The following is a 14,859-nucleotide window of genomic DNA, read 5'->3' as shown; positions in this document are numbered from 1 at the left end:
ACACTGGATGAACATAGCAGACAGCTTGGGTCTTGTCAGCTGGTGAAGGAATAATTCAAGGGAATAAACAACTCAAATCCTGTCCTCATCAACTTTTATGCATTCATGATAACATTAGTGACCATTGCTATCACCCATTCCTCAAGAAAGAAAGGTCCTACCTATAACTTTTCCATATTATAGTGTAGCAGTGCCATCATGCTATATGAGACAGGTTAGAGACAGCATAGCAGATCAACTGGACTATATGAGGTGGTATGAACTATCAGTAGCAATTTAACTCTTGTCAGCCACAAGCTATGCCATTACGGTGTTATTCATGCTCATTCCACCGTCATCATTAAATTGGCTGATGAATATTGATTCAATAGGGATTGTAACAAGATGTACTAGGTATAGTATCAGGTATACCATGTAATGCTGCACGAGCAAAAGGGGTATGCATCCGAAACACCAAAGTAGCAGGTATTGACAAAGCAGAAATTCTCTGTAATCAACAAATCAGAATAATGTCTTGGAGTTCTAGATAATAATAGATCTAACCGAAGCCAGATTATAAGACTTAAATGTATAATTAACGGCCTTTTCTTGTCTCCACTGGCATTTTACCAGTAGCAGGATGGCCTTCTAATATATGGGAGTAGAGTGGTGCTGGAAAAGCACAGCAATTCAGGCAGCATACAAGGAGCAGGAAAATTGACGTTTCGGGCAAAAGCCCTAGCATCTGCAGTCATTGTTTTTACCTTATACTATATGGGGACAGGGCCAAGTAGCTTCTAGCCATCTCACTGCCTGTTTCAGTGTGGGTGTGGTTTGTTTGTGGGGAATTTTGGTTCATGGAGGGATTTCACTTTGGGATTTATTGCAACTGCAGCATTGGTACTGCCTGCCCTAAGACCATTCCACAACTCTAACCAGGGAGTGTCGCTTTGACCCAATCACTCCTCCGGTTGTGAAGGTGCAAATCCATTAACTTCTAGGTACAGGCAAACGCTGCTACTTCTGGTGCTGATGCCCTGATTGAGCTGTCAGTTTCCAGGGGTGGGTGTCATCCAATGGCACAACTGCCTGCAAAGTCTTGCTGCCTTGCTTTCAGCCTTGGTGGTGGCAGGGCTCCTGTTGCTAATGAATAATTCCAGCTATTGCGCAATGTAGTAATAAGCCATCCAGCAACCAAGGTCTTGATTATACACTGAATCTGTGCAGAATCAGCTGAAATTACAACAGGGAAGGGGAAAAAAGAACAACCAGGATTCCCATTTTGAACGTTATCCTCTGAACCCTGATGCTCCTGGTGCTTGAATGACCATCTGATGTTTACTGTCTTAGGTCAGATATGACGAATGACCAGATGATCAAAACCCTGTTATAGTTACCCAATAATATCAACATTCCTGGCATATAAAGGGAGAAAAACAGGCATAAAATTGAAAGAAATATGTTTCATAATAAGTTTAGCAATTGCTTCAAAATATAAAGTAATAGTGATTTGTGAAGATTAAGAAAAGAACAACCCTTCTTTGTATGGTACCTTTAATGACTTCAGGATTTTCTGAAGCACTTTACAAATGATGTGTTTATAAAATGGATTAGCTGTTGCAATGTGGGAAACACAGGAACCAATTTATGCATAGCAATGTCTCACAAACAGTAATGAAATTCATGAACAAGTCAATATTATTGTGATGGTGGTTGAAGGACACTAGGAAAACTCCCCCACTTTTCTTGAAAATGGTGCCAAGTGAGTTTTTACATCCACCTGAGAGGCAGACTGTGGTTTCACATTTCATCTGAAAGATGATACCTCTGACAGTGCAATACTGAGAGTCTCAGTTAGGTTGTACACTCAGGGCTTTGATGTAGGGCCCATAAATTGCTGTTCAAGAGGTGAGAGAGATTAATCTGAAACAGTGCTAACACCTTGAAATTTCAATATTCAAATCAAATAGGGAATGCTTGTCAATATTTTAAGGTTTGTGACAAACAGATTAATAAATTTTATTTATCTACTTTTGTTTTGTAGACCAGTGGAAATCTCTGATTGAATCAGGTATGTTCCTCTTGCACCTAAAACAGCTGCTGTATATTAATTCACTGAGCAATTTGTGGCATTAGCCATAATCAGCAATGCCCTTTCTACAAAGCAATCTGATGAGAAACAGAGGGATTAACTTTCAATCAAATTGCCATTTGGATCAAATGTGGGTAGGAACACAGCTGTCATGCCAATTCTCTGCTATAATTTTGATCATGAGCTCTCTTCAAAGAGACCAGATTGGGATCGGATCAGCTGCCCACTGGCAGCGGGAGTCATAGTTATAGAGTCATAGAGATGTACAGTATGGAAACAGACCCTTTGGTCCAACCTGTCCATGCCGACCAGATATCCCAACCCAATCTAGTCCCACTTGCCAGTGCCCGGCCCATATCCCTCCAAACCTTTCCTATTCATATACCCATCCAAATGTCTCTTAAATGTTGCAATTATACCAGCCTCCACCACATCCACCACATCCTCTGGCAGCTCATTCCATACACGTACCACCCTCTGTGTGAAAAAGTTGTCCTGTAGGTCTCTTTTATATGTTTCCCCTCTCACCCTAAACCTATGCCCTCTAGTTCTGGACTCCCCAGGGAAAAGACTTTGCCTATTTACCCTATCCATGCCCCTCATAATTTTGTAAACCCTCTATAAGGTCACCCCTCAGCCTCCGACCGTCCAGGGAAAACAGCCCCAGCCTGTTCAGCCTGTCCTTATAGCTCAAATCCTCCAACCTTGGCAACATCTTTGTAAATCTTTTCTGAACCCTTTCAAGTTTCACAACATTTTTCCGATAGGAAGGAGACCAGAATTGCATGTAATACTCCAACAGTGGCCTAACCAATGTTCTGTACAGCCGCAACATGACCTCCCAACTCCTGTACTCAATGCTCTGACCAATAAAGGAAAGCATACCAAACGCCTTCTTCACTGTCCTAAGTACCTGTGACTCCATTTTCAAGGAGCTATGAACCTGCACTCCTAGGTCTCTTTGTTTAGCAACTCTCCCTAGGACCTTACCATTAAATGTATAAGTCCTGCTAAGATTTGCTTTCCCAAAATGCAGCACCTCACATTTATCTGAATTAAACTCCATCTGCCACTTCTCAACCCATTGGCCCATCTGGTCCTGTTGTAATCTGAGGTAACCCTCTTCGCTGTCCACTACACCTCCAATTTTGGTGTCATCTGTAAGCTTACTAACTGTACCTCTTATGCTCGCATCCAAGTTATTTATGTAAATGACAAAAAGTACAGGACCCTGCAACTATCCTTGTGGCACTCTACTGGTCACAAGCCTCCAGTTTGAAAAACAATCCTCCAACACCACCCTCTGTCTTCTACCTTTCAGCCAGTTCAGCATCCAAATGGCAAGTTCTCCCTGTATTCCATGAGATCTAACCTTGCTAATCAGTCTCCCATGGGTAACCTTGTCGATCACCTTACTGAAGTCCATATAGATCACATCTACTGCTCTGCCCTCATCAATCTTCTTTGTTACTTCATCAAAAAACTCAATCAAGTTTGTGAGACATAAGAATTGATAAATTACTTTAATTAAAGTTTCTACTAAATTCCCATTCCTGAGGGTTCCAGTTGGCACCACAGGAAGCCCACGTTGGTCTGGAATGTATGAATGTGAAATAGAGTGGCAATGGATGTCCTGTTGTTCATTTCACCCACATTTATAATGTCGCCAAACAATAGCTGCTTATTATTTAATGAGGGAGCTGTGCATATTTGAAAAATCAAGTTAACTTACTGGCTGTTTCCTCACTAGATGTCAATCTGTGCATGCTATAGGATCTCTAGCTTCAACACCTTGCCCAGGAATAAGAGCTGCTCACTGGTCTTGAATTGGCACTCTCTTTCAAAATGTGAATGGATGTGCTTTTGTGACCAGCTGAAGTACAACATTGATAGAATTACTCTGAACCCTTCAGCTCAGTTATGTTTTGCTCACAAAGTTACTGTAGGTGCCAACAGATAACCCAAATGACCCAAACAGCACCTGGGACCTGAGTGAACTGTGCAGCAAACAGACAATGTCCTTAACCAATGAAATCTAAGGATTGAGAAACAAAGTCAAACACTAAAGAGGGTAAATTCAAGGAGATAAATTCAATGTCAAATCAAATACAGTAAAGGCAGGGGAAGAACAATTAGAAAAGGGAGATTGAAAGGCTGGAAAGAAAGCAATTTGAAGGATTAACTTTCTAAAATCTCCCTGCAAAATTCAAAACATAAACGAATGAGACTAAAGTTACTTTTCCTTGCCAGAAAGGTTGATTATAGTTATTAATTACGTTGTTTAAAAGATATTGCTAAAGACAAGACATAACTTTCCGTGGAAAATGTAATGGTCAAATACAGCATTAAGTTTAAAGGAGAGATTTAACAGAGATTCAAAATGATGAGGCCTTTTGATGGAGTTATAAGGAGAAATTGTGTCTCCTGGTTGGAATGATATCCATCAAAGGAGAAAGATTTAAGACAATTGACAAACGAACCAAAGGGGAGTTGAAAAAATTTTAATTTGTTTTTATATCATTCATTGTGATCAACACATTTATGAAACGTTGGTGGAAACTGATTCTGGAGTAACTTCCATAAAACAACTGGATGTACACCTCAGAAAGAATAATTGTATTGGAAAAGATTGGGCAGTATGATTTTAAATCTCTGCAAGGTAGCTGGCAGTTATGGTCAGCCGAATGGCTTCCTTGGATGTTGTTATATTCTTTCAAATACTTCCTTTTTCAGTCTTTATTCTGAAAATGTTAAAATTGCATTGAAGGCAGTTTTATGTATTTACAGTTAATGTAATTAATTCAAATTTTCTTTACAACTATCCACACTGCATGTTTGAAATCATTTGTGTGAGGTGTGTAGAAAAAAAGACCTGTTCCCCCCAGTGCCAAAATCAATTCTCACCAGCATGAAACTGCATTGAAATTCCTTGTGTATTGTTCAGTCACAGAAAGTTAAAGTGATGCTGAACCACTTACCCATAACCAGGTCTGAGCAGACTGAGATGCTATGGTATATCATATTTGACCTATGTGGAGAGACTGGGGCTTTTTTTCTCCTGGAGTGTGGATGCTAAAAGGTGGCCTTTATAAAATCATGAAGGGCATGGATAAGGTGAATAGCCAGGTTAGGAGAGTACAAAACTAGAGAGCATAGGTTTAAGGTGAGAGAGGATCTGAGGGACAAGGACAACCTTTTAACATAGAGGGTGGTGTGTGTATATGGAACCAGTTGCCAGAGGAAGTTGTAGATGTGAGTACAATTATAACATTTAAAAGACATCTCGATGGGTACATGAATTAGAGGGATATGGGTCAAACGCAGGCAAATGGGCCTAGATTAGTTTATTATATCTGGTCGGGACAGATGCGGTAAACAGAAAGGTCTGTTTCCATGCTGTGTGACTCTAACACTTAAATTGGGAGCAAAGTCTGGGAAATTTCAACACTAGGGGGCACTTTTTTTTGTGAGAGGTGAGAGGAGAGAGATTTGAAAAAAACATGGGGGACAACATTTTTACAGACAGAGTTTGGAATTAACTTCCTGACGAAGTGGTGGAAACACTTACAACATTTAAAAAGACTCTTAAATAAGTACATGATTAGGAAAGGTTTGGAGGGGTATGGGCCAGGAGTGGACAGGTGGGACAAGTTTAGATTGGGATTATGGTCAGCATAGACTGGTTGGACCACAAGGTCTGTTACCTTGATGTATGATTCTACATTAGGAGAAAATTCTAAGACCTCTGACTAATGTTATCAGGCACCTGTCTTATCTCCTTTTCAGCCCACACAGGAATAGGTCAGTGAAAGCATCTGTTCCAATTGCAATGAAAGTTTGAAGCACTCTTGAAAGGAGTCATCAACACAATGTGAAAAGATTATGCTCCAAATTCCCTTGCCCATTCAGACAATGTTTTATTACCTAGGGTCTCAGTCATATCTGGACTTACATTTCCCAATTTTAAGCCAATTTAAAGCCATCAGTTAAAAATGCAAGGGAATTCATTTCAGTTGCATTATTTACATGCTGATTTCCTCAAATTAACTGTGTTTTTTTCTGATTTCAGATTGGGCAAAGATTTCTGAGTACAAGGGTAAGATCTTCAAGTTATTTGAATAAATATTTTTGTAAATTGGATTGGAACTGATCACATGGCTTGATCATAATCACCGTTGTTGTGAAATTATCTTTGCAGAGACCCCCAATCCCCTCCTCTCACTCCAACTTGTTTGGATAGATCAGGATATTTTTATGGATTCATATTGCTGGCTGAGAGTCTTAAACACCAGCAATACATAATAGGAATTTGCAGGCTCACTGCCCACAATTTTCCATAGATCAATTGGATTGGATGACAAATTGAGAGCAAAGTGCTTCGCTGCACAACAAGCCAAAAGTGTGTACTGAGAAAACCAGCTGATAACTGTGCAGAATTTATTATTTTTATGTAATTTAAGATCATCCACAACAGTAGCCTCTATCCCTTTCATCCTCTGACTCATGTCATCTTCCTGTTTCAGTTTCCATTCATTCTTCAGTTTCTTCCATCTCCCAGTCAACCTACATTCAGCTCCTTCAATGCCCTGCTGAAATTTGTCTTCTTTGCCCCATGTGAATCCTTCGGTGTTTCTTTTTCTGCGGTGTTGGCCTTATCTGCAGGACTCAAAATAATTCTTTCCTATTGAAGCCTTTGACTGTGAAATCTATCAGCTCGTTTAATTTTCTTGAACATTGCTTTTTGATTTTTGGGAGCACCTGTTTTCATTTTCATGAACTATTTGTTGAATAGGTGACATCATCTGGGTGCTGCATATTGAAATTATCAAAATTGTACCTACATGCCATTGAAATCATTGCCTCTTCCTCCATAAACATGGTAACAATAGACAATTTGAATTGAAGAGGTGCTCTGATTACCAATGCTGATACCGAATAAATAGCAGTGAATATGTAAGATAATGCAACTCTGTCATTTAAATATCATTATGATACATACATGTGACTTTCCTAAAATAAAGGGGGGCCCTGCTGTAAAAAAAGTTCTGTTCCACCAAAAAGAAGTGAAGAATAGATGACAAATCCTGACCATGTTAACTCCAAATGATATTTTTCCAATATGGTTCTGCATCAATTAAAGCAAACTCTGGTCTTATCAACAGATCAGAATTAACATTAGTCTCTTTCTCTTTTCACACTGACCATAAGACCATTGTGTGCAATTCTGGTATCCCTTCTATAGGAAGGATGTTGTGAAACATAAAAGCATTCAGAAAAGATTTACAAGGATGTTGTCATGGTTGGAGGGTTTGAACTATAGGGAGAGGCTGAATAGGCTGGGGCTATTTTTGCTAGAGCATCAGAGGCTGAGGGGAGACCTTAGAGAGGTTTATCAAATCATGAGGGGCATGGATAGGTAAGTAGATAAATCTTTTCCCTGGGGTGGGCAAGTCCAAAACTAGAGGGCATAGGTTTACAGTGAGAGGCGAAAGATTTAAAAGGGACCGAAGGGACAACGTTTTCACGCAGAAGGTGGTGTATGTGTGGAATGAGCTGCCAGAGGAAGTGGTGGAGGCTGATACAATTACAACTGTAATTACAATTAAAAGGCATCTGGATGGGTTTCTGAATAGGAAGGATTGAGAAGGATATGGGCCAAATGCTGGCAATCGGACTAGATTAATTTAGGATATCTGGTCAGCATGGAAGAGTTAAACTAAAAGTTCTGATTCTGTGCTGTACATCTCTATGACTCTAAGCAACTACTGCCTTCAGAAGGACAAAATAATACAGAACAATCCCTTTCCCTGGAAAAGCTACAGACAAATTACTCCTCCAAAAGACTCCATCCTCTGATTAAGCACCCTATCACTCCTCGGCAATCAGGAGAAAGCAAGAAGGCCACAAAGCAAATTAGAGCTGGGAGGGTGGTAAAAGAGTGGGGCAACGAAGTTGGCAAATTAGTGGAGAGACCCAACATATGTGTGAAAGGGCTAGGAGCGCAAGCCAGGGAGGGCCAGTAAGGGAGGGGTTGGAGTGGGGGGAGGGCTGGATAACTAGAATCATGGAGGGTATTTAAGATAGCAATGAGCAAAGTGTTTATTTAAAGAATACTCCTAGCATGCAATGAAAAGTATAAATAGGCATTTTAACCACTGTAGTCCTTTTTGTTGGAACTCTTTGGTCAAATGTCTGCATTCAGACTCTTTAAAAAATATCCTCAATGGCATCCTATTGAAAACTGTTGTTCTACCTTTGCTTCCTCTTTGTAAAGTTCTTTCGGGCTTCAATGTTTCAGTTAAAAGTCATAAAGTATATAATGTGTCGTTCACCAAGTTGTGATTTTCATTTGATCATTCAAACATTGATTAGAGCTAGTCTTCGAACTGTTTTTTATCACTCTCAAAACTTTATGATTTTTCTTCCAGTCAATGTCACCCTGGATACAAAAACTGCAAACCCAACGCTTGAAATATCTAAGGATCAGAAAAATGTGAGATTGATTCGAAAAGAAAGGAATGTCCGTGACAATGAAGAGAGGCTTCTAAGCTGGGAATCTGTGCTGGGATCAGAGGAATTCACATCAGGCTCACACTACTGGGAGGTGGAGGTTGTGGGGAATCGACAATGGAATGTGGGAGTAGCCATGGAGTCTGTGGAACGGAAGGAAGACATTCATTTGGTACCAAGTGGTAAAGTCTGGACAATTGGGAGGGCTGACAATCAATTTCAAGCAAATTCTGAAGAAAAATTTGACATCCCAGTCTATGAGATTCCCAAGAAGATCGGTGTTTATCTCAGTTATGATTCTGGAATTGTTTCATTTTATAGTGCAAACACCAAGTCTCACCTCTACTCTTTCACTGGGTTTAAATTCACAGAGAAACTTCATCCTTTTGTCAGTACAGCACACTGTAACAAATGGCTGAGAATCTGGTCCGTTCAGGATTAGTTCTTTTGAAAATCTCTCTGCTTTCAAGACAGGTTCCAGGTCAACATAGTTAGCTAAAATATCCTATCAACTGTGTAAATATGAAAGTCAACCTTGCACTCTAAGATACGTTTTATGTAAAATATCCAAACTGATTTTCAGCAATTATGACAATTATTGTTGTTAATAGGCTGGGAATACCATTGAACAAAACCAGTAACTGCAACAGGGAGAAAACAACTTTTAATTTCTATTAATAAGGAATGTTAAATGTTTTCTAATAATTATCAGTTGAATCTCTGAATGATATTAGCAGCTTAGTGCAAAACAATGTCTTCAACTAGGATGAAGTCATTGAACCCCTCAGAATCCTAGTAGCACACAAACCCACCAATACTCTCAAACAAAAACTAACAAACTTAAAAGACCCAGTACAAACCATGAACAAAACCAATGTCATCTACAAAATTCCATGCAAGTACTGCCACAAACTACGTAGGACAAACAGGAAGAAAGTTAGCCACCAGGATACATGAACACCAACTAGCCACAAAAAGACATGACCCTCTCTCCCTTGTGGCCCTACACACAGATGAAAAAACCCACCAAACCGACTGGGACAACACATCTATCCTGGGACAGGCTAAGCAAAGACATGCCAGAGAATTCCTAGAGGACTGGCACTCCAACCGCAACGCCATAAACAAGCACATAGATCTAGATACCATCTATCAACCCCTCAGAAAACAAACAGGAAATGACATCACCACAAACCCCAGAACCCCATCCTGGAGAAAGATATAAATAGAAAGCAGGAGACAACAGCTTCCTTCACTTCGAGGTCGCCACTGATGATGTTACCTAGCCAGGTAATGATAAGTCTGGATATCAAACCTACAGCTCAGTGAGCAAACCTACACCCTAAACCTCAACCTGAGCTACAACCCTGCAAAAATGTCTTCAACTCTTTGTATTTTCTTTTGCATTCACAATCATTGGTAGTTTTATAGTTATTTTTATATGTGTTCCAAAACATGTTTGGTACTTTGTGTAAAATTGTAACTTTTGAATGTGAAAGCAACAGATTAAACTGAGCTTTACTAACATTTGGACTCCGATATTCGGATTTGATCATAAGCTATATTAAAACACAATCTTAAATCTCAGATTTTTCACTGCATTTTCCAACGAACTTAACACCGATGCACATGTAGCAAAGACAAATAATCCTTTCAAATATTAAATTCCTTCCTTCTATCCCCAGTACGCACACGTGCTATTCCCCCAATTAGAAGTTCCCATTTTCCCAGCTCGAGCGCTGACAGTTGGGGTTTGAAACCTCTGTCACGTTCAACTTCATGGCTCCTCCAATCAGAGACTGACATCTCCTCCCCCTCTCTCTGTATTACCACCTGAAGGGAAGATGGTTCGTTGGCTGTCTGATCGAACTCGAGCACTTTGTGAAGAACGTGAGGAAAGAAAACGGATAGCTTATTGAAAACTTAGATTCGATCCCTGATATGGTCAACAAGTTATGTTTGATGTCCTTATTGCTTAGAATGTAGAAGTGAAAGATAAGAGGAAATGCTTTTATCAGAAGAAGGTTCAGTGCTTGCGTGGAGCTTTTGTGATGCTACTATGACCTTTTTTTTAAATGAAAAAGATTTTTAAAGCATGGGTATGTCCAAAGTTTGGTTCTGAAAAAGTTAAGGTTTGAATTTTACTGAGCTCTAACCAATCCGATGTTACCTCAAAGTCTACCTCAAACTGGAGAATCAGTTGAGTCTAGAATGGATTCCTGATGGAGATACACAATGTCTTTTGTACCTCTTGGTAGTAATAATTAAAATGTCTAAGTGTTAAAGTAGCCATTATAGGTTCCTGTTGTTTCATAAACAACATTTTCTTATCTGAGACAAGTGCCTCTTCTGCTGATAAGAGGATTTCTAAACTGAGAGTTTATCTAAACTGAGAGATTACAAGCACCTATGTATATGACTAATGACAGTCCCAGAGGGTGCTGGAAAATTGAAAATATGTAATGCTTGGCTGCCCCATGATACTAAAGGACAATTGAGTTTGAATTTATTGTTTTGCCAACATTGATCCAGTGATGGAAGTATAAAAATGTGGACATTTTGAAAATTGGAGAGAGATTCTCCTGCTCCTAGGGTGCTGCCTGATCGGCTGTGCTTTTCCATCGTCACACTCTTCAACTTGAATCATAATCTGCTAAAATACGAGTGACAGAGAACTCCCAAATTCCACGAACCTGCAGAATCGATGTTTCAGGAATAAGGCCTTCATTAAGAATGCATATACAGATTACAAGGTGAGATGAGCTTTTCTGGGTGTTTGGTTTAATTAATAGAAAGGTGAACCTCTGTGTCATAACACCAACCATGAAAAGATCCCAGTACAACCTGCTTTAAGACCATTCCCAGTTTTAAAAAGGCTTAGCTAGTGAGTCTGCAGGTTCGTGGAAGCAGTAAAAGCTTGGTAGCTATACTTGGGTGAAAAGACAGCCAGAACCAACGTCTTCTACAAAATCCCATGCAACAAACTCTACGTAGGACAAACAGGAAGAAAGTTAGCCACCAGGATACATGAACACCAGCTAGCCACAAAAAGACACGACCCTCTCTCCCTTGTAGCCCTACATACGGAGGAAAAAAAACACCATTTTGACTGGGACAACACATCTATCCTGGGACAGGCTAAGCAAAGACATGCCAGAGAATTCTTAGAGGCCTGGCACTCCAACCACAACGCCATAAACAAACACACAAATCTAGATGCCATCTATCAACCCCTCAGAAAATGAACAATAAATAACATCACCACAAACCCCAGCAACCCCATCCAGGACAAACATATAAATAGAAAGCAGGAGACAACAGCTTCGCTTCACTTGGAGGTCGCCACTGATGATGTTACCTAGCCAGGTAATGAAAGGTCTGGATATCAAACCTACAACTCAGCGAGCAAACCTACACCCTAAACCTCAACCTGAGCTACAAACCTTGCAAGACAGCCAGACCTGAGGGAAATAAGTGCGGGGAAGACTATGGGTTACAAGCAATCAAACAGAAAACATCAGAGCTGAGTTTGTAATCAGTACTACAGTGAATAGACATTGAAGGCTCCAGGCTGTTCTTTTTATAATGTGAAAGATGGGAAAATTTACTCAAATCGTGCAAAATCCAAACTTGGAGGTTGGAAAAATTAAACTGATATTAACATTTCTGACATTACAAACAGGTACGATGAGTATCATTTGCAAAATTTAAAATGGGTTCATAATTTTACTTCATATGATGTTAAGAGTATGGTAGACACTTAAGCTTCATAAGTCTCCTGAAGAGCAAGGCTGTGACCAGTAAAGCATTTCAGAAGCAAGAAAGGTTTGAAATTAAATACATTTTGATGATGGGAAGAGTGCAGTTATGTATTTTTTTAAATCTGGGAAAATTGTACAAATTATCCAAAGAAGAAACAAGAACAAAAAGCCTCCATTTTGTTCAAAAAAGCTACAGACTTCCAAGAAAGAAGCAAAAGTGGCTGGAATCCTCCATATTGATTCCTAATACCAGAGTTTACTAAATTTGAAATGATTAAAAGAATTTTGCTGTGGTGCAGAAGTTTTTATAATTAAGCAATTCTAAAACTACAAGTGCATTACAAGAGAGGGAAAAAAGCTGGAAATAGTAAACCACAACAGAGGACCACAGCAAACAACTGACAGCTTTTATTTAAAAAAATTGATAGAATTCAACAGTGATACATAAGTAGCAAAACCATAAACTAAGAGCTCTGGGAGGAAGAAAAGCAAACTTTACTGTAAATTGAAATGAAATGGAAAAGGACAAACTTTTTGAATACGATCTTCAAAACAATACTGAAATGATACTGGTTTAAATTCATAAGATTAAGCAACGTATTAAGAAGAAATGGGAAAATAATCCTAGTAGATTCCAGATCAGAATCCATTTTAATAACACAAGATTGAATTTCTTGGAGAAAACAGTTACCAAGATATGGAATTGCTTCAAAGTTAAATACGAAATCAGAAGCAGAAGTTAATACAGTGGTAAATTTAGCTGGTGATGTTACAAATCACCAAAAATAAAACAAAATATTGATACTTTTGATCATGTGAAGGTTCTTAATAATCACTTTCTGTTATTAACAGAATTCTTAAATGAACAAATGAGGTACCTGGATTGCCAAGGAGCTGAGGATCACAAAAGACCTTGGGTCATTAACAGTAGAGTTAAACTTCCAGAAGAAACTGTAGAAAATTAATTACCTCTGCAAATGAATTGATATAGATCAATATGGAATCTAGCACACAGTATATAAGAGACAGAAGTATTGTAGGAAATATTGATCAACCAGATTATCAGATTAATTACAGTGGAAAGAAGATCTAACTTTGGAGAAAACTATTGATTTCTATAAGAAAGAGTTGTCTCTCACTGCACCGTTAGTAAGGAACACTGTTACTGTGATTGAAACGGCAGCAGAGTGAGACAAAGGCCAAGTGTGTTATCGATTAGATTGTTAGAAATTTGCTTTAATGTGAAAATTCGATCTGAAGATGGGCAGAGGCCCTTTATCTAAGGTTTACTCTGAGAAGCAAACTTTAGGGTGAGAGGTGAGTAAGAGAGGATAAGTGTTGATTGTGAGGCTGACCTGCTGCGAGACCAGCAGCAGAGTGACATAAGAAACCACAGTGTAACGTGAATGCAGAAAGCAGCTGATTGATGAATTAGATTGATGAATATAAAAGTAAAAGTAAGCTCTTCAGATTGTGTTAGGTCTCCTAACTTTTTTTTTGTCTCTTTTAAAAGTAGTTGCTTAAGTATTAGATGTGCTTGTCACTTTTTAGGGTGTAGGTTTGCTCACTGAGCTGTAGGTTTGATATCCAGACGTTTCATTACCTGGTAACATCATCAGTGGTGACCTCCAAGTGAAGTGACCTCCTGCTTTCTATTTATATGTCTGTCCTGGATGGGGTTCCTGGGGTTTGTGGTGATGTCATTTCCTGTACATTTTCTGAGGGGTTGATAGATGGTATCTAGATTTGTGTGTTTGTTTATGGCGTTGTGGTTGGAGTGCCAGGCCTCTAGGAATTCTCTGGCATGTCTTTGCTTAGCCGGTCCCAGGATAGATGTGTTGTCCCAGTCGAATTGGTGTTTTTTTTCATCCGTGTGTAGGGCTATGAGGGAGAGAGGGTTGTGTCTTTTTGTGGCTAGCTGGTGTTGGTGTATCCTGGTGGCTAACCTTCTTCCTGTTTGTCCTACGTAGTGTTTGTGGCAGTACTTGCATGGAATTTTGTAGATGACATTGGTTTTGACCATGGGTTGTACTGGGTCTTTTAAGGTAAACATTCTGGATTAGTGGTGCTGGAAGAGCACAGCAGTTCAGGCATCATCCGAGGAGCAGTAAAATTGATGTTTCAGGCAAAAGCTCTTCATCAGGAATACAGGCAGAGAGCCTGAACGTTGGAGAGATAGGTGAGTGGGGGAGGGGATGAAGGTGATAGGTCAAGGAGGAGGGTGGAGTGGATAGGTGGAAGGGGACAGTGCTGAGCTGGAAGTTTGGAATTAGGGTGAGATGGGGGAAGGGGAAATGAGGAAATTTGAAGTCCACATTGATGCCCTGGGGTTGAAGTGTTCCGAGGCGGAAGATAAGGCGTTCTTCCTCCAGGCGTCTGGTGGTGAGGGAGCGGCGGTGAAGGAGGCCCAGAACCTCCATGTCCTTGGCAGAGTGGGAGGGGGAGTTGAAATATTGGGCGTGGGGAGGGAAATATATCCCTGGTGGTGGGGTCTGTTTGGAGGCGGAGAGGGGTGGG

At 39.8% G+C, this 14,859-nt stretch overlaps 1 protein-coding gene across 4 annotated transcripts in view; it reads left to right on the top strand.

Moving 5' to 3' along the window:
- LOC122541434 (butyrophilin subfamily 1 member A1-like) overlaps positions 1-9,438 on the top strand; it is a 33,443-nt gene extending 24,005 nt beyond the window's left edge. For all 4 annotated transcript variants that reach the window (XM_043678206.1, XM_043678205.1, XM_043678204.1 and 1 more), the window contains exons 7-9: positions 2,024-2,050; positions 6,141-6,167; positions 8,500-9,438. In XM_043678206.1, coding sequence (XP_043534141.1) covers positions 2,024-2,050; positions 6,141-6,167; positions 8,500-9,023 — 578 coding nt within the window. In that variant the 3' untranslated portion in view covers positions 9,024-9,438. The remainder of the gene's footprint in view (positions 1-2,023; positions 2,051-6,140; positions 6,168-8,499) is intronic.
- Positions 9,439-14,859: the final 5,421 nt, after the last annotated feature.

This window comes from Chiloscyllium plagiosum, chromosome 37 (assembly GCF_004010195.1).
Source record: "Chiloscyllium plagiosum isolate BGI_BamShark_2017 chromosome 37, ASM401019v2, whole genome shotgun sequence".
In the NCBI taxonomy this organism is placed as follows: Eukaryota; Metazoa; Chordata; class Chondrichthyes; order Orectolobiformes; family Hemiscylliidae; genus Chiloscyllium; species Chiloscyllium plagiosum.
Note: the sequence above shows the minus strand (reverse complement) of the source record. Positions and strands in the feature narration are given on the sequence as shown.